At 54.8% G+C, this 25,096-nt stretch overlaps 1 protein-coding gene across 15 annotated transcripts in view; it reads left to right on the top strand.

The window, feature by feature from the left end:
- CEP164 (centrosomal protein 164) overlaps positions 1-24,851 on the top strand; it is an 81,621-nt gene extending 56,770 nt beyond the window's left edge. For 4 of the 15 annotated variants that reach the window (XM_021062884.1, XM_021062887.1, XM_021062886.1 and 1 more), the window contains exons 7-29: positions 1,030-1,115; positions 2,086-2,253; positions 3,320-3,466; positions 5,363-5,500; positions 8,515-8,715; positions 13,038-13,169; positions 13,286-13,502; positions 14,412-14,489; positions 14,712-14,843; positions 15,325-15,447; positions 16,584-16,727; positions 17,144-17,227; positions 17,362-17,430; positions 17,721-17,875; positions 18,193-18,319; positions 18,625-18,689; positions 19,162-19,348; positions 20,188-20,295; positions 20,862-20,976; positions 21,421-21,750; positions 22,487-22,553; positions 23,241-23,363; positions 23,492-24,851. In XM_021062884.1, coding sequence (XP_020918543.1) covers positions 1,030-1,115; positions 2,086-2,253; positions 3,320-3,466; positions 5,363-5,500; positions 8,515-8,715; positions 13,038-13,169; positions 13,286-13,502; positions 14,412-14,489; positions 14,712-14,843; positions 15,325-15,447; positions 16,584-16,727; positions 17,144-17,227; positions 17,362-17,430; positions 17,721-17,875; positions 18,193-18,319; positions 18,625-18,689; positions 19,162-19,348; positions 20,188-20,295; positions 20,862-20,976; positions 21,421-21,750; positions 22,487-22,553; positions 23,241-23,363; positions 23,492-23,612 — 3,117 coding nt within the window. In that variant the 3' untranslated portion in view covers positions 23,613-24,851. The remainder of the gene's footprint in view (positions 1-1,029; positions 1,116-2,085; positions 2,254-3,319; positions 3,467-5,362; positions 5,501-8,514; positions 8,716-13,037; positions 13,170-13,285; positions 13,503-14,411; positions 14,490-14,711; positions 14,844-15,324; positions 15,448-16,583; positions 16,728-17,143; positions 17,228-17,361; positions 17,431-17,720; positions 17,876-18,192; positions 18,320-18,624; positions 18,690-19,161; positions 19,349-20,187; positions 20,296-20,861; positions 20,977-21,420; positions 21,751-22,486; positions 22,554-23,240; positions 23,364-23,491) is intronic. The other 11 variants (XM_021062899.1, XM_021062888.1, XM_021062896.1 and 8 more) reach the window with 9 other exon arrangements.

Genomic DNA, 25,096 nt, shown 5'->3' on the forward strand with positions numbered 1-25,096 from the left:
CAGCACAGTGAGTTAAAGGATCCAGTGTTGGTGCAGTGGTGGCTCTGGTTTAATTTCTGGCCTGGGGAATTTGATATGTCATAGGCGAGGCCACCTACCGCCCCCCCCCCAACAAACAAAAAAGAATAGTTCTTTTTAGAGTTCCCTGGTGGCTCAGTTGGTTCAGGATCTGGCATCACCACTGTGGCTGTGGTTGCTGCTATGTGCAGGTTTGATTCCTGGCCTGGGAGCTTCTGCATGCTGGAGCAGTGCCAAAAAAAAAAAAAAAAAAAAAAAAAAAGCTTTTTCCCCAGCTTGCTAAATTTAAATTTGCCCAGACACCTAAGCTTTAGTATGAGATTTTGGGTTGGCTTTTTTTTTTCCTTGCTGGCTGGTATAAGCCCTGACTAGTAAGGGGGGCGTCATTGTCTCCTGATGGGACTCGGGTGCAGGGGCAGGTCAGAATGGAGCAGACAAGCGCTCTGTCTTCCTCCTTCAGGTGCCCACATGGTGCCCATCTCGTTTGGAGTGTGGTTCTCGCTCGTTTCGCCAAGTCTCCATCTCTGTAGAATCCTTCCTCTTTAATGCACTTGTCTGCTGCCCCCAATCCCACCCATTTAATTTCAGCATCCTTATATCATTGGCGCTGGTGGCCTGGGGCCTCTGTGGATTTGGGGTGTTCACAGATGTCTCTCTTCTCTCTCTGCAACTGGCAGCAAAGGGTTCCACCTGCAGGAGGCAGGATTTTCCCTTGTGTGTTTTCCTTCATCCTCTGGCTTCTGGGTCTGCCCATGGTTGGCTGTGGTATCTAGCTCATCCTTCTCAGGCCAGCAAGTCCAGCCCTGGGAGCAGCTATGAGCCTGGGGGTGTAGCCAGAGCCCCAGGGGCTTCACTGACAGTAGACAGGCCTTCTCTTCTGTATCCTGAGTGGTCCTCACCACTGAAGCCACCTCTCAGTGCGCCCTCCTGGCATGGGAGTCAGTTGGAGGATTAAAAGACACAGGGCAGACCTTCCGCCCATACACACTTTCCCCTGCTACTTGCCTACAGGCGCAGAGGTTGGGAAGAGGAGACAAGGATGCCAGCCAGTCCAGCCAAGAGGAGCTGCAGAGCAAGCAGTCCAGAGGCTCAGAGAGGTACAGTGCGTGGGAGGCTACCCTCAGGGACCTTCGTGATGGTGTGGACTTGGGCAGGATTCCTGGCTTTGGTTGGCGTGCCTCAAGTGTGCTTCTCCGTGGAGGCCGATGAAGAACTGATTGGATGGCCTTGCAAAGTCTGTGTGTGCATATGTGTGCACGCATGTGTGTGCAGACCAATACAGGAATGGGATGAACTGCTGGAGCATTTGGGGGTCTTTTGTACCCATAGCACCATTGTGGGATCAAGGCTCTGTCTTCCCGGATCAGATGAGGCCATGTGTGTGCCTGGTCACGGGCCAGGCCAGGATAGCCTGCTAGAGGTGGGAGTGCTGTGCTGGGGGGTCGGTCCTGCAGCTCAGAGCTCTGAGCCAGGCCTTGCATCAGAAGATGGCTGCAGCCATGTGTACGAGAGAGAGAGAGACTGAGAGAGAGAGAGAGAGATTGAGACACAGGGGCTTCCAGCTTCTCAGGCCTGAGCCCACAATAAGAGAAGGGCTGCCACTGCAGGGGGAAGCGGGGAGACATTCTACATTTTGGACCTAGAATTCAGCATTCTTACTTCCTTAAAGCTACAGCCTCATGGGTTTTTAGAGTCTGACCACTTAAGTCTGGCTTCTCTTGTTCTCTTTTCTTGCTCCTTTCTTCCATCCCCTACCCCCAACTCCCAGCCCCAGTGACAGTGGGAATGTGGGTACCCCCCAAAGTGTGCCCAGTTGTCACTCCTGGGCCAGGCAAATGCAGTGCAGGGACCTGGGAAAGTGGAGTCTAGTCCAGGCAAAGGGAGCGCTTAGTAGGGTGTTTCTCTTTCCTGCTTTTCTGGCTGCTTTGTCCTCTGTGGGCTCCCCACGAAGGTGGGGCCGGAGCGCGGGTCCAGCCTGGGAGGAGGCTGGACTGAGGTCCGGGTACTACAGTCCCTGGCTCTCCCCCTGCTCTCCCCGTGTGGCCCTGACTCTGCTGCTCTTTCCAGGTTATCTCCTCCTCTTCTGTGCGGGGAGCGGCTCCAGAGCCCCCTTCTTAGCCAGGCCACTGACGAAGGGCCTCTACAGGCCCCAGAGGGGCAGCCCGAGTGGAAGGGGGCAGAGGAGCCTGGGGAGGGCTCTGCGGGCAGCCCCACCCCGCCTCTTTCCCTGCCAAGGTAAGGGTGGGCCCTAAGCCTCCCAGGGTGGGGGGCAGCGGGTCTGGAGAGGTGGGAGAGCTGGCACAGGTTTGCAGCCCAACAGCAGCAACAGAGGTTTTTTTTTTTTTTTTTGTCTTTTTTTTTTGTTGTTGTTGTTGTTGCTATTTCTTGGGCCGCTCCCGCGGCATATGGAGGTTCCCAGGCTAGGGGTCTTCGGAGCTGTAGCCACCGGCCTACGCCAGAGCCACAGCAACGCTGGATCCGAGCCGCGTCTGCAACCTACACCACAGCTCACGGCAACGCTGGATCCTTAACCCACTGAGCAAGGGCAGGGACCGAACCTGCAACCTCATGGTTCCTAGTCGGATTCGTTAACCACTGCGCCACGACGGGAACTCCAGCAACAGAGGTTTTTGCTGAGCCTTTCCCATGAGCTGGGGACTGAGGAACCCTGCCTCTTCCTAGCCCTCGGCCCATGAGAATTGAGGTGCACAGTCAGATTAGGGGACCTTAGAAACTAGAGTGAAAAATCATCACTTCCGACCCAGCTGCCTCCCTGCCAGGAGCTGGGGCAAAGACTGCTGTCACCCTGGGCTGGGCCGGTCCTGGCAGGGAGGCCGTTTCTCCCGGTCGCCACCTGCCAGCCCCTTCCTTCCCAGTGGTTGCCCCACTGCTAGCTCTCACACAGAGCCCTGCTGTGTGCTGAGCCCAGGGACAGGCAGGTGCAGGGCCCCAGGCTTTCCTGAGCCCAGCTGAGAGGACCTTCGCTGCCCAGCCTGGTATATATTTGCTAGTTTGTACTCCTGACAAGAGGAAGACGCTGGTCTTAGAGTCGATCCGGTTGAAACGAGTCACTGGGGGAAGCGGAGCAGCAGCCATGTTCAGTCAGCAGCATCCATCCAGGGAGGAGGCAGTGCGGGGGGGCAGTGGAAGATGAGTCTAAGCCCTGAGGTAGGGAAACCATAGGCTTTGCTGGAGCCGCCTCCTCCCTTGACCCCGTCACAGCCTGTTGACCCCAAATGGGGCACATCTGGAACCTCTTGCCTTCTGGCTGTAACACAGTTGCTTCCTTATTGCTGTCAAGGGAGGAGATCCTAAGCCCACCTGTCGCCCATGAGAGGGGTGAGGAGCAGCGCTCCCAGGCCGAGGGGCCGGGCCCTGGGCAGGAAGAGGCCAAGGAGCCCGAGGAGAAGGTGGTGGTCAGCCCCACCCCGCCAGTGTCTCCAGAGGTGTAAGGGCCAGTTTTCACATCTGTCCCTGTCCTCCGTTGTGTGGGATTGCTTTAGTGTGCCCATCTAGTCTTGGGTGGTGGGGATGCTTTGGCCCCAGCTCAAAGGGTAGGGTCGGGAGGGTGAGAGTATCCTTGGCTCTGTGTGCAGCCTTCACTCCTGAGCAGCCCCAGGGTTCCCCTGGTCAGTATCCGGGGTATCTCCTGGGTCATTAGCAGAAACCCAGTAAACCATGTCTTCCCCTTTACCAAGCACGATTTTTCTCTTTCTTAAATAAATTATTGAGGAGTTCTCTGGTGTCCTACTGGGTTAAGGATCCAGTGTTGTCACTGCTGAGCTTGGGTCACTGCTGTGGCAAGTATTTGATCCCTGGCCCAGGAACAACTTCTTTTTTTTTCTTTTTTCTGTTTTTATGGCTGTACCTGCAGCCTATGGAAGTTCTCAGGCTAGGGGTTGAATTGGAGCTGTAGCTGCAGGCCTACACCACTGCCAAAGCAACACTGGATCCTTAGCCCACTGAGCAAGGCCAGGGATTGAATGTGCATCCTCATGAATACTACATTGGGTCCTTAACCAGCCGAGCCACAGTGGGAACTCCTGGCCTGGGAATTTCTATGTGCCATGGGCACAGCCAAAAAAATTTATTGACATATTTATATACATGAAAGTACATCCATCTGAATTGTACCAGTCAATGAATGTTGCCACGTGTATACACTGGGTCAGACCACCCAGATCATTTGCAGAACTTTTCCATCCCTCCTGAAAGTTTCCTCGGGCCTCTTTGCTCTCATTCCACCTGCCCTGCATTCTGGCTTCTGTCCCATAGATTCATTTTCCCAGTTCTTCATATGAATGGGATTATCCAGGACACAGTGTATATATCTTTTGTGCCTGGGTTCAAAGCTCACCTATGTTGTTGCACCAAACACTTCTGAAATTAGAAATCTTTTAGCTCTTCTCCTCCCATTTCCTCCTCCCTGTCTCTCTCACTTTTTAGAGATGAGGAAACTGAGGTTCAGAGGGGTGGAGCGATTTATCTGAGGTCACATCACTAGTTGGTTGCAGAGTTAACACTAGACTCTAGTCACAGAGCCCTTGACTCTGATTCGTGCCTTTTCTCTGCATGGAGCAGGTGTTAGGGTCATACAGTCTTTCCTGTCTGTGAACCGAGCATCACAAAGGGATTAAGAGTCCTCAATATTTGGACTGAATGTCAAGCAGAGACAGGTTCACACTGATTGCTCACAGGAAGTGTCGCTGAAGCTTGCAGGGCACGTGAGCGCATGGTCTCGTGTTATCTCTGCAGCACGCACGGCAGGAGTGAGGCAGGGAAGGGAAGCCCTTCCATCAGGTGGTGACATATCCCACAGTGACAGCTCTGCCCCTGAGGAATGACATGGCTCACCCAGGTCTCCTTGGCTGTGCACAGCTAGATCTGGGTGCTTTTGATGAGGACAGGAGTGTGGTGCCGAAACAGGAGCCTCTGGGCAGAAGGCAGAGGTCAGAGGGCGTTTTCCCAGGGCCTCTGGGAGAGAAGCTGGGCAGAGAGGTCCCTCCCAGCTGCTGGGCCAATAAGTCCCTTTCTTTGTGTTTTCCCTCCCGTCAGTGAGGCTGGGGGGCGCTGTCCATGAGCGACCGTTGCAGGTCACTCCTTGACCATGGCGCCCTTGGGAAATACTTTCTCTTCCTTTTCTGAGTCTTTCCAGGCTCCATAACGTCCCTGTTACTCATCTTTTAGCTACGTTAAGAATGGATTGATTTTCTGGGTTTATGGGGAAGCTGTTCTCCGTCTGTCCTCATTTGTATCTGTGTGATTTTAATTTACGGAGGTGACTGAGTGACAAAACGGAGAGGCCTTTAGCACTGACAGAAGAATTTATTCCTTATATTTCCAGAGAGAAGAGGGCATGCCATGCTACGCAGGGCCACATGGGGAAGGACTGGGATTGGTCAGGAGGCGGAGGAGACGAGGAGGAAGAGCATGACCCCGAGGCTTTATTGGGGTTTTCTTGGGAAGCAGTGGGCAAGGCAGGGTAAGTACCCTGAGCTGAGTATAGGGTTGGAAAGTTTGAGTAGTGTTGGTGGCTTCGGGCTTTGGGCGTGGTCTCTGGTTGCTTGGTGCCTGGCCCTGGGTGATTTGGGGCATGGGAAATGGTGTGAGTTAGATAAAGAGATGGGAGAGGGATTGGTTGGTTTGTATAGGAAATTCATGTTCCCTTTGGTGTCTGTAAAGACTGGCTGATCTGGCGGGGGTGGGGGGCAGCCGCTCCTTGACCAGCCAACTTTTTCAGATGTCATAACATCATAAAATACAGAAAGTAAAACACACAATTAGAAGAGGCTGTCAGCTTCCTAAATGTTGTCAAGCTGAATCAGAAGGAGTTGGGAGCAAAGGCCGTGTCAGAGGGTGAAGGCAGGGCTAACAAGCAGCCTGCGCTCTGCATGCTTTATGGCTGGAAGACCTGGGTCTGCAAAACAAGGATATACTTCCTTTTGTCATCCCCGTATCTTTTAGGAGGTGTTTGCAGAGAGATGGTAAATGAATTAAAACCACTGCATTGCAAGTGAGTGGAGACAAGACCCATGATAGCGATCCCAGTTTTAGTGGTTCCATGGCTACTTCAGGACCCTGGGTACCATATCCTCTTCCCTCGTCTCCCTCCCTGCCCACCCGCCCTCCTTGCTTTCCTTTCCTTGTCTTGGAGTTACGTGGTGACCAGCCTGAAACAATGGTACTCTTATTGGGCCTCCTTTTAGCCACTAACTGTTGGAAACTGGGTCTCAGGGTTACTGATCCCTGAGGAGTGGCCTAGAAATCAGATCTGCCTCTTCCTCTGGAGTCTGCTCCTTCCCAGTCATCTCGTTGATCTTGCAGCTCATTGTTGAGGCCTTGGATTTAAACTGGGAGTTTGGGATACTTGATCTTTAAAATGGGGACACAGAGAAGAGGCCCACGGCAAAGCAGCCCCATTTGCCTGCGTTGCCAGGTGTGCAAGGCAGGCTCATTGGTGCATGCAGCCCAGGCACACGCTGTCACGCCGTCTGATGCCCCATCTTTCTGCAGCATCTGTCCCTAGGGCTCCACATAGCTACGCAGCCCACAGGGGAGAGAGACATTAAAAGGTACCATCTTAGGGAAAAAAGATGTTTTCAGCCCAGGTTGGAAATGAGTTGTAGGGTTGATGAGGCGGAGAGCTGCAGTGGAGGGAGGCTTTTCTCAGGGTGGGATTCTCAGAGGACATGGAAGCCACGGCTTATATCTGCATCAATTGGGCTGCATCTGGGGACAGTGAGGAAACCGGGATTGGGAGGAAGAAGATGGCTTGGGGAGGAGAAGGGAATTGAAGGCAGAGCTCAAGACTGTTTCTGGTCAGAGTTAAGATTTTAAGAAAGATCTTAATGGTACTTCAGAGGCATCAGTAGCCTTTTGTATCTTCCTTCCCTCTGGCCTCAAGGGGCTGAAATGGGATTCCAGAGCCCTGTTTACCTCTGCTGTTCTAATCTGATGCTTCCTGCTGCCTCCCATCTGCTGCAGTGCGGGAGCTGAGGGAGGAGGGGGTTCTGCATCTCCATCAGGGGGTACTGGCTCCCCTGTTGGACACTGGCCCTACTCCTCCTTGATTTGGACCATACCCACATGTTGCTGAGGTCGCCTGGGCTACCGTGCCTGGCCTGGCACAGCCTCAGCAGCATGGGAGAAGGTGGTGGCTGGGGGGCCAGACCAATTTCCTTCTTTCTTTCTTTTTTCCTTCCTTGCTTCCTTCCTTCCTCTCTCTCTCTCTATCTCTCTCTTTCTCTCCCCTCCCCCCCGTCTCTCTTTCTTTTTTTATCTTTTTAGGCTTGCACCTGAGGCATATGGAAGTTCTCAGGCTAGGGGTTGAATTGCATCTGTAGTTATTGGCCTACGCCACAGCCACAGCAACGCAGGATCCAAGCTGCATCTGCGATCTACACCACATCTCATGGCAATGCCAGATCTGTAAGCCACTGAGTGAGGCCAGGGATCGAACGTGTGTCCTCAGGGATGCTAGTCAGATTCGTTTTCCTCTGAGCCATGATGGGAACTCCCAATTTCTAATTTAAGATTTAGGGACTTAGGAATGTGGACATGTCCTGGCCTTTAGGAAAGCCACTGTGGGAGGCAAATTACTTGATCCTGCCTATGCATTCATTGCTTAAAATGTTCTTGGGGTTTCTCTTTGGGTATTTCTTTACAGAATACGAGCAGCATAAGAGCCTTCGTTACTTTACAGACATCTCTTTAACTGATACCATTGTTCCTTTTCTTACCCCCTGCCTTACGCATCCCGATGAGGTCTGAATTTCTTTGACTCTTTTCCAAACATTGAATTCACTTGAAGCAGATGAAATTGTGGCCTCCTTGGGGAGATGTGGAGCCTGGCATTCTGGTTGTGCCCTTGTTACTCTCTCTGGCTTAGGGAAGTCTCCCACCTTGCTCCCTTGGCCGTGTGGGAGGAGGGTTTCCCATCCCTGGATTTTCAGGGACTATTCCAGGTCTTGGGGCTAGGAGACATGCTATTGCTTCTCCTGCTGGCTCATAAGCAGTGACCTCTGTTCAGTTTGGGAGTCAGAGAGCAGCCTCTGGGGACTCCCCATGCTGCTGGCATGAGCCTGAAGTAGCAGGCAGAGCCCTGGTGGGGAGATGGAAACAGGGCCATGAGCCCCTTGAGGGAGGAAACCACAAGGAACACAGCTTTGCTCTCTTTCTCCTGCTGCCAGCTTCCAAGCCACAGCTTGGGGTGTTCACCTTGAGCCACAGGCTGCTATCCCTGGAGAGCCTCCTGTGGGCCACCCTCCTTCCCAGGCTCTCGGGCCTTACATAGCCACAGTGGATCTTTCCTATGGAGCAAAGGCTGGCTCTGTCCTTGAGAGGTCAGCCTTGCTGCCTGGCCCTTGGGTGACCTGATTTGCCCTTAGGATTCCTGACTGCTGGCCCTCTGTGAGGGCTCCGTGCCTGAGGCTCTACAGCTGAGTAAACCCTGGTACTGGATGTAAACCAAGTGAAATGCTGTTCCCCCCTTGGCAGGCGATCTGCAGCCCCCCTGGAGCAGCACCCCAAGGTCTCCCTGAAGGCCATGGAAGAGGCAGTGGCCCAGGAACTCGAGCAAGATCAGAGGCAGCTCCTGGAGTCAAAGCAAGAGAAGATGCTGCAGCTGCGGGAGAAGCTATGGCAGGAGGAGGAGGAGGAGGCCCTCCAGCTTCGCCAGCAGAAAGAGAAGGCACTCAGGTCCTGCCCTCCCCTTAACTCAGCTGCCTGGGCCTCACCGGGACCTCCTCCTCCCACACTGGTGGCCACTGGGATGCCCGAGGCCCCTGCAGGCCTCCTGCTCAGTGGCCCGGGTAGAAATATGGCTTCCTGGCCAAGGGCCATGCCTTTCCTCTTCTGGGGAAGAAGTTGGGAGACATGATAATGATGGGAGTAGCTTGCGTTTTTTGAGGTTACACTAGTCCATGTGCTTTGTATCTATTAATTCGTTTAGTCCTTGGAACGACAGTTATGAGGCGTTGTTATCAACCTATTTTCTAGAATCTAATATAGATGGAGTAACTGAGGCACAGAAAGGTTAAGTATTGTCCAAGGTATTGAGGCTCCTAAGTACCAGAGTCTGGAGTTCCTGTTGTGGCTCAGGGGGTTAAGAACCAGACATAGTGTCCACAAGGATGCAGGTTTTACCCCTGGCCTCGCTCAGTGGGCTAAGGATCCCACGTTGTTATAAGCTGTGGTGTAGGTCACAGATGTGGCTCAGATCCAGTGTTACTGTAATTGTGGTATACGCCTCATCTGCAGCTCCAGTTCAACCTTTAGCCTGGGGAACTTCCATGTGCTACAGGTGCGGCCCAAAAAAGAGAACAGAAAAAAAAAAAAGAGCAGCAGAGCCTGAATTAACCCAGGCAGCTTGTCTCCAGAGCATCGTCCTTTCTTTCTTTCTTTTTTTTTTTTTTTTTTTTTTGTCTTTTTGCCTTTTCTCGAGCTGCTCCCGTGGCATATGGAGGTTCCCAAGCTAGGGGTCTAATCAGAGCTGTAGCCACCGGCCTATTCCAGATCCATAGCAACGCAGGATCTGAGCTGCGTCTGTGACCTACACCACAGCTCACGGCAATGCTGGATCCTTAACCCCCTGAGCGAGGCCAGGGATCGAACCCGCAACCTCGTGGTTCCTAGTCGGATTCATTAACCACTGCGCCACGATGGGAACTCCGCATTGTCCTTTCTTTTGGGAGTCAAGGCTGTGTTGGGACCTAGTGAGATCAGTAGGGACAATGTGATATGGCGTGAGATGCTTTTGCCTGGGACCCAGAAGTTTCTACTTGGGTTCCTACTCTTTGAGTAGCTGGCCGGGAGGTCCTAGACAAACAAGAAACTTAAGCCTGGGCTGGGCCTACATGTATATGATTGTGTGTGTATATATGCTAGAGCTAGAGCTTTATTTTGTAGGAAAAAGCAGATCATGTCTGGCATAGTGGTTCCACAGAGTCACCAGGTCCCCTTTAATCTCTCTGCCATATTTAGTGTTGGTTTTTACTCTTAAGAGTCTCTGTACAGTCCAGTATAGCTGCTGGGTCTCCTGCCATCGTCTCTGTGTTCCAGACAGGAAGAACAGGGACACTTTCCAGCTTGTTTTATCTCTTTGAAGGTGCTTTCTTGGAAACTTTACTCAGTAATTTTTACCTATATCTCACTGGCCACCCCTGGTTGCAAAGGGTATCTGGAAAATGTAGTCCTTTAGGTGATCTGATAGAGCAAAATCAGGGTTCCCTTAGTAAACAAAAATGGGAGAATGGATATTAATAAGCAATTTCTGTCACGTCCCAGGATAGGAAAGGTACTACAAAGAGATGTTAATATATTTCCCTTACTGGGGATGTAAACTAAAGGCTAAATCTTGTCCTCTTGGACAGAACATCTGAAAGTGCTAGAGGCTTATGATTTTTATTTTTTTAAATTTTAAATTTTTTTTTTTTCTTTTTAGGGCCACACCCATGGCATGTGGAAGTTCCAAGGCTAGGGGTTGAATCTGAGCTGCAGCTGCTGGCCTATGCCACAGCCACAGCAATATAGAATGTAAGCCACATCTGCAACCTATGCCGCAGCTTGTAGCAACACCTGATCCTTAACCCACTGAGCAAGGCCAGGGATTGAACCTGTGTTCTCATGGATACTAGTCAGGTTCTTAACCCATTGAGCCACAATGGGAACTCCTAATTTTTAATTAATTTTTTTTATTTAAAAAAAAATTTATTGGAGGGAGTTCCCGTTGTGGTGTAATGGAAATGAACCTGACTAGTATCCATGAGGATGTGGGTTTGACCCATATACATTCTTTTTTCAGACTCTTTTCCCATATAGGTTATTACAGAATATCGAGTAGATTTTCCTGTGCTATACAGTAGGTCATTGTTATCTATTTTATATATAATAGTGTGTATATGCAAACTCCTAATTTATCCCTCCCCGCCATGTTCCCCTTTGGTAACCATAAGTTTAATTTCAAAATCTGTGAGACTTATTTTTACATCATACATAGCAAAGAGTGTATAAAATATTTATGCTTAATTTAGAGAAACTAACAGAAAACCGGCACCCGACCACCCAGAGGGTTGGAGACAGTCTCTCCCATTAGCTCAACATAGGATTTGCTGACCCAAGGTCCATCCTTCTGTCACCCATCCTGGTTCCTCTGCCAGGGAGCATCCCAAAGAACAGATCTTCTCCACAGCATCCTCCTCTTCCAGCCAACTGAAACTTGGGGCAGGGAGGCCCCCAAATGGTGCCACTCAGCTTCCCTCAAGAGGCAGTACCTAGGAGGAGTTCCTGCTGGTGTTCTCCTGCCGGCCACCAGGACCTGGCTGACTGTGCTTTCAGTCCCTCCCCAAACCCTTAGCTCTGGAGGGGTGTCCTGGAGGCCTCTTAGAACATGGTGAAAACCAGCCTGCCAAAAGGTCTCTGACTCAGGGCCTGAAACACAGTAGTTGCTCAATAGATGGTGGCTCTTGATTGGATTTTCAGTTGAAATCAATATGGTGTCAGTGGTCTTGACCAAGTGGTTTCTCAGTGGGCAGTGCCTTGCCTGACTCTCTTCAAAATAGTTTATCACAAGAACCCTGTTTCTGTTTATCTATGAGCCTTTCTGAGGGGTGGGGGTCCCCTCTCTGCTGGTAAACTTCCACTTGGTAGAAATTTCTGGAAGCCACAGCTGACCTTGTAGCAAATATTTCTTGAATGAGAAGGCAGGCGGGAAGACAGGCAGGCTGACCTTTAGTTTCTTTAGTTACAAAATGGAGAGATTGAGTTTAGTTGTAAGATGAAGAGTGAGAGGTATACAATACAGGTCTTAACCTCTAAAGATGCTTCCAGCTCTACCATTCTGTGGTCCTATGTGTCAAATTTAGCCATGGGACAAAGGGAAAGGGCTTCTGGGACATTGAGAAGGAAGGATTTCTACCTAACTCAAATTTTCTGTCATCGTGGAATAGAGCAGTAGTACTGATAACTTGAAATAGAAAACAATCCTAAATCTTTCCTGGCTTTGGAATTCACGGCAGAAGCTCTTTCAAAGTCATCATCTTCTGAATTGTGTTTTTCTTAAGGCTCGAATTCCCCGAGTGTTCTGCTCGCAGCCTCTAGTCATGTGGGGCTGCGGGAGGAAGATGTGGTTTGCTTTAGCAGAGGATCTTCTGTTGGGATGTGATGGTTCCCATGGCTGGTCTGTAAATAAGGTGCCCCTCAGAGATAATCAAAGCTTGCTTATAGTTTGGGCCTGGGTGACCTTGTTCAGATTTGATGAACGTTCATTGAGTACCTACTTCCTATGTTACTCTGGCTATAAGGGGCTTTAAGACAAGATTCTTTCTCTGGAGAAGCTCCCAGACTTGTAAAGAAAACATGTACAAAAGATGAGTTCTGATCCGGTGTGAGGCATGGCCCAGAGTGGCATGGATAAGAAAGGTCCTCATGTGAAGCGTGATGGGAACAGAAGGGTAATTGATGACCTCAGAGGGAGCGGGAAAGACTTCTCTGGAGAGGAGGGAGCCGGGTGTCTAACAGGGAACATGGATGGATTTGTCAGTAGAAAAGGGGATTCTAGGCCGGGGAACCAACGTGAAGGCCAGGAGACAGGGACGAGTATGGTGGGATTGAGAGGTGGTGGCTCATGTGACATGGCTGGAGCAGATTCTGTCGGTTGGGGAGTGAAAGGGTCCAGAACCAGAGCTGGCTTGGGGTCAGGCTGGATCCAACCTTGAGTGAATGCCATGCTGAGCTGAACCTGGAGGCAGAGGGCAGCCTCCAGAAAAAGTGCTGTTCCGAGATCTGGGAGCCCGTGGCAAAGGGCCACTTCCTGTGGCAAAGGGCTGGTGGAATCCACAGCCCCTCTTATCCTGGGAGGCATTAAAGGGGAATAGCAGGAGCCAGAGGCTGGGGTTAGACTGCCTTTAAGGCTGAGGAAGCTTCACAGGCGGGTTATGGGCTTTTGGAGGCAGGGAGCCAGGCACTGCATAGAAGAAGGAAGACCTTGTGGTTCTGCCAGCGACCCTGCCTCTCCTTTGTAGCTCCCTGAAGGAGCAGCTGCAGAGGGCCACTGAGGAAGAGGAGACGCGCATGAGAGAGCAGCAAAGCCAGAAGCTGTCCCAGCTTCGGGCCCAAGTGCAGTCCAGTGCAGAAGCCGATGAGGACAAAATTAGGTGAGGGTGCCAGTGGGCTGCCTGCCCTGTGGAACCCCCCCCCCCCGCCACCGCCAGCCCCCCTTCCCCTCCAGCCCTGAGTGTCCAGGCCCATCCCCGTCGCCTTGTCTGCCCAGGGCCGAGCACGAGGCTTCCCTGCAGAGGCTGAGAGAAGAGTTGGAGTCTCTACAGAAAGCAGAGAGGGCCAGCTTGGAGAAGAGAAACAGGCAGACGCTGGAGAAGCTCAGGGAGGAGCTGGAGGCTTCAGAGAAGAGAGAACAGGCCGCCATGAATGCGGAGAAGGAGCGGGCCTTGCGGCAGCTGAGACAGCAACTGGAAGGGGAGAGGAAAGAAGTGAGCTGGCAGACTGGGACCCCCGCCCCCCCCATGTGCCCCTGGCCTCCGGAGGGGCTGGGCGCCCAGGACAAAGAGGCAACCTTGGGGGTGCAGGGTGGGGAGCCAGGTGGACAGCGGTGCCGAGATGGTGGGCTGGCCGTCCAGGGCTGTTACCTGTGTAGACAGGTCTGGGGCAGATGCTGCTCTGGTCTTCATGGCAGAGGGGAGGGCACTGCAGGGTCCAGAGGCTGCCGGGTGTTGTCACCAGTAGGGAAGAAGTTTGAGGGGAAAGGGCTTGTGGAGTCGGGAAGATTGCACGGCTGCAAGAACTTAGATCAGAGGTTTTGAGGCCAAGGCGCCCAGCCCCTGAGCCTGCCTCAGAGGGAGCGGTTAGCACCCTCAGAGGAGATTTGCTCCTTTGTCTCAGTTGCTGTCCTTCCCATCCAAGGGTCTGTCTCTAGGTAGGAGACTGAAGTAAGAGGCCACGGGGCACTTTGGTTTGCGCCTGGCAGTGGCTGGAGCTTCAGCTCTCGGACCTTGAGCACCTGCAGCGAGGCGGGGGCAGGTCCTTGTACTGCAGCGCTCAGGGAGGCCGTGCTGAGACCTCCGGGCCTCCCCTCGCGCTTATCCACAGGCAGGAGTGTTGCCTGGACCTGGCCTGGCCCGGCCGGAGGCAGGGGGCTGGAGGCCGTGACCGAGGCTGACTGACAGACGCCTCCACTCCGGGATCATGTCCGTGTTCTTTTGGTAGTTACAGACTTAAGGCCCTGAGTTGTTTCAGAGGAGCAAAGACGTGCTCGCAGTTCCCCTTGGCCCCTTTGCTTGAGGGTCGTTGAGGGCGGCGGCTCTTCCTGGCTGTGCCTCGTCCCAGGGGGGGAGCCCGCCGGCCTGCCCGGGCCCTTCACAGGCCCCCTCGTTGTGCCCCAGGCGTTGGCGGCGCTGGAGAGGGAGCACAGGGAGGAGCTGGAGCGGCTCTCCGCCTCGCTGGAGGCCAAGCACGGAGAGGTGAGGCGCGCGGCGCGGAGGTGAGGTGTGCGGCGCGGTCCCCAGGCGAGAGCCTCGCATCCGCTTCACAGCTGGGCTGGTCGGGGTGGGGGTGCGGGGAGAACTCACCCCATCCTGGAGCGAGGGAGGGGCGGGGCGATCTGCTCCCCGGGAAGCGAGACCCCACGGCCGCTCTGCCGTGCCCTCTGAGGCGCATGCTCCCTGGTGCTGGCGCCTGCTCAGGTGGTCTCCAGCCTCCAGAAGAAGATGGAAGAAGCTCAGCAGAAAGAGAAGGCCCAGCTGCAGGAGAACTGGGGCCGGGCGGAGCAGAGAGCTCATCGGAAGGCTCACCAGGTGCTTGAGTATGAGCAAGAGGTGAGGGCTGGTCTGCTCCTTTGCCCTCCTGGACCCGTCGTGGATGCTCTGACCGTTCACTGAGCCATCCTGGCCCAAGGGTCCGCTGCTTTGCTTTGGGCGGCTGAGCTGATGGTCAGGACTTGTGGGTCCTTTTTTTTTTTTTAAATGGTTGTGCCCGTAGCCTATGGAAGTTTCTGGGCCAGGGATTGAACCTGAGCCGCAGCTGTGACCTTTTCCACAACTGAGGCCATGCTGGATCCTTTACCTTGGGGTCCATCTTTATGCCTTTGTTCCCTGGAGGCCCAGTGCTTTTTTACCCTGTGCCCTATACGTGAGGTGGGGGGAGGGTATGGCAGGGTGTATGTTACGTGTTGTATGTATGTGTGTGTGAGTTGGTACTGGGGGGGCGGATGTCTGTATGAGCCCTTCAGCTGCTTCAGCCCTGGGTGCCACTCCACCCTCAGTCCTGCATGTCGCATCCCTGCCACCTGCCCTGCAGCTCAGTGACCTCCTGAGAGAGAAACGCCAGAAGGTGGAGAAGGAGCATGAGAGGAGGATGGACAAGATGAAGGAGGAGCACCAGCAAGTGGTGGCTGAGGCCAGAGAGCAGTACGAAGCTGAGGTGACTTGGACGTGTGCCCTGGTGTGTGCACACACGCACACCCACCCTCACCCTCACACACCCACCCTCACCCTCACACACCCTCCAGGGTCCTTCCCAGCTGGACCTGGGAGGGCCTGGGAAGGGGGCGAGCCGTGGTCAGGGATGGTGGGAGGCTTTCTTCCTTGACCCCCTGCAGGGGTGAAATCATGTTTTGCTTTTTTCACTGAAGCTAAATTAGGTGAGGAGTGATTTCCCCCATTAGCAGGCTGCTCGTCACTCTTATATTAATAATAGGCGAGGGGTATTTAGCTTGTAATGTGTGCCACACACTGTCCCAAGCTTTTTATGTATATTAACTCACTCAGTACGTACCCCCCAAAGGGTATCCTGAGGGCTATCATTTTCTCATTTTAAAAATGAGAGAACTGAGACTTGAGAATTGTAAGCCACTCTCCCAAGCCCATCTTGGCTAGTAAGTAGAGGAGCTAGGGTTCAAGCCAGACTGTCTTTTCAGTTTTAACACCGTGCCATCGGGTTAATGGAAATCCCAGGACACCTGGCAGGAGTGAACCAATATTTAAATGTTATTTGCCCTTCTTCAGCCTTTTGCCCTCAATGGGAAAGTTCAGTGACTTAAGTGGACTCACGCCGGCTTGCTCACTTTGGTGGTGAATGATGGGGACAGCTGGTACCCGACTTTAGTCCTGAGCAGGGCCTCTGCCATTGTCTCTAGGCTACTGCTCCCGAAACTGGAACCAGTATCCCAGACACTATGTAGTTTTGCCCCGGGCAGAAAGGGCGGGCTGGGGTGAAGTGGAGTTGACTCCTTTCCCAGACCAGTTCTGCCTGTGCTGAAGCAGAGTGATCACTTAGTAATGGCCTCTCTTCTGTTAAGGAAGGAGGGCTGTACGGGCGAGGGCAGGGGGAGAGGCAGGCTCCCACCTGGGATTTCTCAGGACTTTCTGACCAGCATCTGCTTCAGTGGTAGGAGGGGCGCCGTCCTTGGTGGTGCGCTCCTGCTCTTCTCCAAGAGCTGGCTTTAGAGGGCTAATGAGGTCCCTGATCTGACTGACCCGAGGCTGCAGGCTGAGGGTGTGTGGGGGGCTGGGAGGGGCTGCTGCGGTTTCCCACAGCTGGCTCTACCCTCTCTGCAGGAGAGGAAGCAGCGGGCTGAACTCCTGGGGCACCTGACAGGAGAGCTGGAGCGCCTGCGCAGGGCCCATGAGCGGGAGCTGGAGATAGTGCGCCAGGAGCAGGACCGGCAGCTCGAGGACCTGCGGCGAAGGCACCGGGAACAGGTGGGGGCTCCGGACGATAGCTTGGGGCCCACCTGCTCCGGCACCTCCACCCAGGGTAGAAAGGTGCTGGGGACATGCACTGTGGCAGTAGCACGATAGAGCTGACGGCTTAGGAGGTAGGGTGTCTCGCCAGCCATCCCTAAGCCAGGGCATCTTTGCTCCTTTGTTTTCTGGGCCAGGGAGCATCCCCAGGCCTGGAAGAGGAGGTCACCCCTCCAGGGCCTTGAGGCTGGTGCCTTTGTCTCTCCCCTCCTCCACCCCCTCCTGAAACAAACTTGCCGTGAGCAAGTGCAGGAACCTAGCCCAGCTGGAGCATGTGGTATGGTGTGCCAGGTCCTGAACCCCTCCTGCCCCTCAGCTCGTGCCTGTGCTCTGGCTGCATACACATCATTCTCTCCACTTGCACATCTGTGCAGGAAAGGAAACTCCAAGATTTAGAGGTGGAACTTGAAACCAGAACCAAGGACGTCAAGGCCAGATTGGCTCAGCTGGATGTTCAGGTGCAGGAGTGGGGGCAGAGGATGGGTACCCTCGACCTTGGAGTCAGCTCCCTTGGGAGAGGATGGGCTTTCTTGCCTCTTAGACCTGGGCCTTGGACACGGCCTAGCAGTCCAGTCCTTTCCTTCTGCTGCAGGAGGCATCCGCCCGAAAGGAGAAGCAGCAGCTCCTCGATGTGCAGAGGCAGGTTGCACTGGAGAGTGAGGTTGGTCTGCTTCCCCCATCCTCCCTCCGCTGTCTCCCCATTCCCTTTCCTTCCGCCCCCAACCCCCACTCTGCTGGCCAGTATTCCCCCAATAGTACCCTGTGTGGGCCCAGCTCCGGCGCCCCAGGGGGTGGGGCTGTCCTGGGGCACGGAGTCTGCACCTCCTGACGCAGACAGAGCTTTCGGTGGGCCTGGTTCCACCCTCTGTCCGGCGTTCTTCCCACCTCTGTGTCATCTGGTGTGGCAGGCCCTCTGTCTCCGGGTCCTTCTATCTTTCCTTCTGCCCCCAGGAAGCCACAGCCACCCATCAGCACCTGGAGGAGGCAAAGAGGGAACACACCCATCTGTTCGAGTCAAACCGGCAGCTCCGAAAAATTCTCGATGAGCTTCAGGCCCGCAAGTTGGACCTGGAGTCCCAGGTGGATCGGCTGCAGAAGCACGTCAGGTGGCCTGTACCCTTGCACTTAGCCACCCCTCCTGCCTCTCACCTGCCCGCTGACCTCTGCTGTTCATGGCCCAGTTCCCAGGCAGAGGTGGAGCCCGGTGGAGGGCTGCATTTTGTGGGGAGTAGGGGGTGTTAAGAGGCTGTGAATGGCAGGGGGTCCCTGGTTCTACCATTTACACCCCAGCCCTGCTTTGGGGTTTCTGACCGGAGTGAAGGGATGGAAGTGGTCCCTCTTCCCCGGGAGCCCTGACGGTGCGGCCTGGCCTGCTTCAGCGTGGGACCCTGCCTCACACCATCCCCCCTGTTCCCCACCACAGCCACCTGGAGGCCCAAGTTCAGAGGAAGCAGGACTTGTTGAAGGAGCTGGCCTTAGAGGAGAGTAATGCTTCCCCACAGTTGGAGCCCGACCTCCGCATTGAGGACCTGAGGAAATCCCTTGGGCCGGTGAGCTTCCCTGTGCCTTGGTAGGATCAAAGTGGCTGGGCTTGGGCAGGGCTCCAGGAGGCGGAGTGGGGCGTGGGGCCCCAGGAAGAGTCCTCGCTCTATTCTGCATAGGGCCTGAGCATCTTCTTAGCCTGCCTAGTCCCTCTTCTCCCTCAGCCAAGTTATATCTGTAAGTGAACAGTGCCTAGCGGCTGGTAATACTATTTCTGTGTCTGGGCCACTAGGAGGGGCTTCAGGGTTCTTGGAGCCTGTACTGTATCTGATGTTGTTACATTCAGTGGGTCTTTTCTACCATGTGTCCTCAGAACCAGACTAAAGCGTTATCCTCTTCCTTCTGCCAGAGCAAAGAGACCAGCTTGTCCTTGGACAGGTGAGTTCCAATAACCTGTCTTATTTTGGGTTGAGGGTGTCAGGAGCAGATAAGCGAGTGCCTACATCACAGCGTCGGGTGGACAGAAGTGTGACAGCAGTTCCCAGTGGGGCCTGGTTGAGGAAAGGGGGCCTGGGGGACTGAAGAATCTTCTCTGATAAGCCAAGGTGCCCATGGTGATCACTGACACAGCACCTTGGCATCCGCTGCCCTCCACCTGAGGGTTGGGCTGAGGGGAGTGTCTGGGCTCTGGAGGCTCCAGCGCCATCTCTTTCAGAGTCAGGGTGGGAGGACTCAGTGCAGCAGGCCCTGCACCATGGTAGCAAGTGGCAGCCTCCCTCTGCTCTGTCTGGCCCCAGGCTCATAGTCTGAGCTCAGGATGGGCATCTGCTGGGGTCGTGGTTATGACTTACACAAGGGTTCTGAGTGTGTGTTTCCCCTCCACCCCCCTGCCCTGGCCTTTCCCCCTCAGCTTCCAGCACTACCTCTCTGCCGAGGGGCTGGCCCTCCGCAGCGCCAAGGAGTTCCTGGTGCGGCAGACGCGCTCCATGCGGAGGCGGCAGACGGCTCTGAAGGCCGCACAGCAGCACTGGCACCATGAGCTGGCCAGTGCTCAGGAGGCAGCCAAAGACCCGGCAGGCACCATGGCCCTGGAGGAGGTCAGGAGGCCTGGGACAGCTGGCAGCACACCCTCAGCTGATCATTCTGGGGACTCAGGGTCACGAAGGCTCTAGAGTCACTGGACAAATCCAGGGAGACAGGACAGGAGATGTGTCCCCGTGAGGATGGAAGTACCTTACCTTTCCCCAGTGATGCAGTCAGTGAGCTTTCTCTAATAAGAAGTCATTAGGTCCTCACCATACCCGTGGGTGATGTGCCGAGTAGGAGCAGTAGTAGTCCCTCCCTGGGTGAGGAGGACAGCAGTTCCGTGGCTTGTCCGTATTCCCTCCTACTCGGCATAAGCCTGAGTTACTGCTCTGATTTCCTCTTCTGATACACTCGTCTGCAATGAAGAGGCAGACTTGGTGTTCATTGTTAGCAGGGTCATAGATGTCTCTGCCATTTGAGGGTCTTGGCAGAAGATCTTGTCTGGTCCCTTAGAATTCTGATGGTGCTCAGAGCTGGTGAGGGAGCTCGGGTCCCGTGGCGGCTGAGGCTCAGGGACGGCAGAGGGCGGCCTTCCCTGTCTTTGCTCTGCTGGGGCCCTGCTGATGACGTGGTAGTAATGGTAGTTGGAACAGTGATACTGTTAGCCATTGGGTTAACAGTAACCATTTGAGAATTTCCTAGGTGTGAGCTTAGTGCTCGGCCTGTGACATGTGCCATCTCATCTACTTCCCAAGACCATATAAAAAGGAGTATTTCTTTTTTGGATGACTATCCAGACTAAAAGCTAAGTCATCTGTTCAAGATCACTCACCCGGCAGGGCAGAGCAGGGCCTCCGGTGTCTGTGTGGTTTGTCACCGTCCTTGTCCTTCCCTGTCTCCCTGGCTGCAGGAGACCAGGCACCTGGATGAGATGAGGTCGGCCGTGCGGAAGGGCCATGACCTGCTGAAGAAGAAGGAGGAGAAGCTGCATCAGCTGGAGTCGTCTCTCCGGGAGGAGGTGCAAGCCCAGCGTGGCTGCGGCCTTCCCCTCTGTTCCTGGGATTCTGGTCCAGTGTCAGGCAGCTGGGCCTCTAGGGCCCAGGGCTGTCCGTGGGCTTAGGGCTTCTGGGCTGATGAAGAGGGGGGCGGCTTCAGCTTTGAGTTTGTTGAACGCGTCTGGGGGTTGGATATCTGTGCCAAGGGGGCCTGAGCTGACCTGAAACCTCTTGCTGAAGATTCTTGGAGAGGACTGGCTCTGGCCCTGGGTGTCTGAGGAGAGTCAGGAAGAGGCTTCTAGAAGGTTCCCTCCCTTCCCTGTGGCCTGGCAGACTTTCCCCTGGGTGCACTCTGGGGACGGTCACAGTGGGGAGTGCTTCCTGTGGGGTCCTGGCGGCCCTCTTGCCTCTAGCTTTGGCGGCTGAGTTCTCTTAGTCTCGCCTGCAAGACAGCCTCTATGACGTGCCTCCCCCAGAACTTTGGGTCTGAAGAGCCTACCTACCAAGTCCTAGGTCCTCATGTGTCATGAGGGCAACGGGCAGAAGCAGAGGGCAAGTGCCAGGCCTCACTGCTGCTTCTACGTGCCAGGATGCAGATGAGGACATGCTGAGAGGAACCCCCGCCAAGAAGGTGGTAACCTTTGACCTCAGCGACCTGGAAGACGGGAGCAGTGAGAGTTCCGAATCTTGCTCCCTGCCTGGCCGTGAGTGGTAGGGGAGGGCCCAGGATCACGTGGGGAAGGGAGGTGCAGCCCCCTTACTTCCGCCCTGCAGCGGTGAGGCTCTGGGGGCTGGTACCTCAGGTCCAGGTATCGGCAGGAGTGGAGCCCTCTGGGTGGCAGCACACAGGGCCAAGGGGCTCGTGGAGCCTGAGGCACAGAGCACTCATGGTGAGAACAGCATCCCCCTTATGCTGCTTCCCGTAGCGCCCTCTCGGAGACTTCTCCATCTGCCATGCTGGCCTGCTCTTGCCCTGGAGAGGCCCCCCTCTCATGGCCAGCTTCCCATCTGGAACACAGAAGCCCTGGGCCTTTTGGCTGGAGGAAGGAGGGCGGGGGGCCAGTAGGATGAGTAGTGCCAGCTGGGCCTACACCCTTCCAGGGCCCCGAACCTGAGTCCTGCCCTAACCTCTGCCTCTTCTCTTTCAGCCGGCCTGACCCCGCGTCCCACCCTCCCTAACAAGATCCACTACCTGAGCAGCTCCCTGCAGCAGATCAGCAGCCAGCTCAATGGTGTCCTCAGTGTGCTGGGCAGCCTCGACCCCGAGTCGCCACTGCCTGTGCCACTCTCAGCCCAGGCCTCCAGGGGCACCTCCGTCCCCTCCTCCCCCTCCCTGGCCCAGGTCTCAGCCTCGCCCCTGGCTCCACCCACGCCCACCCAATGGGCCTGGGACCCGGGGCTGGGCCCCAGGCTCTCCTGCTCCGTGGCTCAGTCTGTGGACGACTTCTTGGTGGAGAAGTGGCGCAAGTATTTTCCGAGTAAGCCTCCCTCTGGGCCATGCACTGATCTGGGCTCAGCCTTCCTCCTCTGCCCACCCCTCTCCCCCTGCTTTGGCATGGCCCCTTGACGCTGTGGGTCCCTGGGAAGAAACCCTTGCTGTTGGCCCAGTGGCGGGAGGCCCTATGGATCATGGTAGTTTACCTGATGAGGCCTTTATCATGGATCCTAGAGTTCAGCAGAACGTAAAATCTCACTCTTGTCATTGTCACAATTGCTGCCATCTTTGTGTTAAATTATGTGCCAGGCCTTTTTATATATATATATGGTTTTTCATTTAGTCCTTGTAATAACCCTCTGAGGCTGTAATATTTATCCCCACTTTACAGATGGGGAAACAGACTCCAGGGTACCCAGGGAGTGAGTAGCAGACTGGGCTTTGACCCCATGTCTCTGTGATACCAGGGTTCTGCTTGCAACCCCTTGGCTGTATGTGGCCTCCCTCCTGGTCTTATAGCCCTGCTAAGGAATGTGAAAAGCCATAAAAACAGTTATCTGATGGGAAAAATGACATCTCCTGAAAAGTAATTTAAGTTTTAGAAATAGGACAGTTCTTGTCTGTCTGCTGTTTCTCACTTCCAGCCTCAGAAGCTTTTTCTGTTTTTGTGTTGGGGGCACTGCCTTGCAGTTTCTGGGGGAAGGCAGGTGGCGGCTGGCTGGGGTCTGGCCCAGCTGAACCACTGCCCATTTCTGAACGATTTCCTCCCACTTTCCCAGCTGGCATCCCCTCCCTCAGCACCGGCCCCGCCCACCTGGAGAACAGGCTGGGGTATGTGTCTGCCAGGTAAGCCTCCCTAGGGGTGGAGTCCCAGTGCCCCTCCACAACCAAAGAGGAGTCCAAACCCCCAAGGTCCCAGTTGGGGCCAGGCTGGCCTTACCTGGCCCAGGCCTGTGAGGGAGTTGCCCTGTGGCACCTCAGGGAGAAATCAGCTCCTGGTGGGAAGCTGCCCCTTCCAGCCCTGGAGTGTGGCCTTCGTCTCCGCCTCTGACCTTTGTCTGCTTCACACGGATCCCTTCTTCCCCCAGGCCCGCTGAGCAACATCTGGAGTGGGAGGGAGGTACCCTGTGGGGGGGACAGATGGGCAATTATTTAAACCTGTATTATGTTCCTATTCATCTTCTTCCTTGCCAAGTGCACTCCCCCCCCCCCCCCCGCCAATGTATCAGTGCTGGCCCCCAGTCCTAAGTACAGCTCTGCTTACCCTTTGGCCAATATGGGAGCTGATGCTGGAAAGGCGTTTGAGTGGATAGCGAGGAAAGCTTTTGCTGAGGAGATGAACCAGGAACAGGCAGATATGGGAGCCTTGATGTCAGGAGCATTCATCTGGGGTTGGGATGGAGGGGTCCGTCCCCTCCCTTCGGGGAACGATACTCATCATCCCTGAGGAGTCCTTCATCCCAGAGGGTCCTTCGTGCCTTGCTCAAGGGATCCCCTTCCTCCTGCACTCCTGCTTCCTCTCCCCTCCCCCAGTGAGCAGCTCCGCCTCCTGCAGCGCCCCCACTCCCAAGTCCCCAACCTGGGCAGCACCAACTTCCAGCACATGCTTGAGGCTAACCGAAAGTGGCTAGAACATTACAAGGAAGACCCCAAGTTGTATCCTTTTAGCTGCTTCCCCAACTCCAGTCCCGTCCTCCTGTAACTGCCAGGGTAGGGGGGCTGTCTTGTGTGTGGGCCCTGGGGAGTCCAAAGACGACCTCGTTTGGCCTTTGACCTTTCCCTAGCCCTGCTCAGCTGACTGCAGAGTTTTCCTTTACCTTGTGGCCAGACATCTCTTCTCCTCAGTGCCCAGGCCGACAGCTGGTTCCAGCCTCCTGCAGCTGGGCCTGGATGAGAACAGACTGAAGGTGTATCGCTACTGAGGCCCTATGCCGCCGGCAGGCAGCCTGGCCTCTCCTGCACCCAGACCACGTGCTCGAGGCACTGCCTGCACTTTATTCCCTCTGAAAAGCATCCTCCTGTCCCCCGCTTTGCTGCTCATCTCACTCAGAATGTAGAGGAACGACAGGGGCCCGGGAAAAAGGGACGGCATGACTGGAATCAGCTGCCCCCGAGACCATGTAGCATAGCTCGGGCTGCCCCGGGGACTTTGTGAACTCCTGGCAACTCGGACCTGCGGTGGGGGGACGGGGCGCTTTTAGGAGGCAGCGGCAGCGGCACCAGAGGAGCTGCCTACCGAGGCCGGGGGACTCCCTCGGGAGCAGTGTTGGGCTCTTGGACTTGCAGGGCCTGCTCAGGACTCTCAAGGTCAAGTGGGACCTTGGGTGTGATCCTTAATTCGCCAGAACAGAGGCCCCCAGCTGGAGGACCAGGCCCTCTCTTTTCAGTACCTCAGCATTTTTCTTTTTCTAATGTCCCCTTCCTTGAGCGCTCTGTCTCTCCTATCTCAGGATCGGGCCCAGAGTTCTGCGGGAGGTTGCTGGAGGCAGGCCAGGAAGTCTTGCCACCTGTCTGCTGGCCCTGGGCTGTCCTCAGGGGCACTCCCTCCCCTGCTAGATTCTCAGGGCTCAAGCACCCAACTCTCAGGAAGCCAACAAGCCGTAGGAAGACTGGGACAGCCTCTAGTTCCCTTCTTGGCCCACCTTGGGGGTGTTCTTGGGTTGTTTCCATGGATCTTTGCTACCCCCACCCCATCCCCCTGCCACCCCTTCTTGGAACCTGTTCTGAAGGAGGTGAGGGACTGGGCCTGGCTTGGCGGGACGGGATCTTGTGCCAGTTGGAGCCATTCTGGCACAGCACCCTGCCGTCCCACTTCCCATCACCAGGCTCCTGAGGGGACTTGCAGGGGATGTCCAATATCTATCCCATTGTTTAAATAAAATGCCCCCATTTTTCTTGTCTTGAAAGCTGTGGGCTTGCCCCTGCCTCTTCAGTGCATAGAAGCCACCTCTCCAGCAGCCCTTGTTTCTTTGCCATGGATCCAGTTGGCTTGTTTACCCCTCAGATACTTTTTTGATGTCAGTCCACCACATAGAAGGTCCGTTTTGTTATTTGGTTCATCCTAATGTGTTACAACCGACTCTGGTGACAATCCTGTGTTTTCTACATCGATTAAATCTCTGCAGGTCCATTTGCTACAAGGCAGTTGTTTGAAGGTGTCTCTCTCTCTCTTTTTTTTTTTTTTTGGTCTTTTTAGGGCTACACCCATGGAGGTTCCCAGGATAGGGGTCGAATTGGAGCTGTAGCCGCTGGCCTACATCACAGCTCACGTCTGCGACCTACACCACAGCTCACGTCAATGCTGGATGCTTAACCCACTGAGCAAGGCCAGGGATCGAACCTGCATCCTCATGAATGCTAGTCAGATTCATTTCCACTGAGCCACGATG

The sequence above is a fragment of the Sus scrofa genome, chromosome 9 (genome assembly GCF_000003025.6).
Source record: "Sus scrofa isolate TJ Tabasco breed Duroc chromosome 9, Sscrofa11.1, whole genome shotgun sequence".
Taxonomy (NCBI): Eukaryota; Metazoa; Chordata; class Mammalia; order Artiodactyla; family Suidae; genus Sus; species Sus scrofa.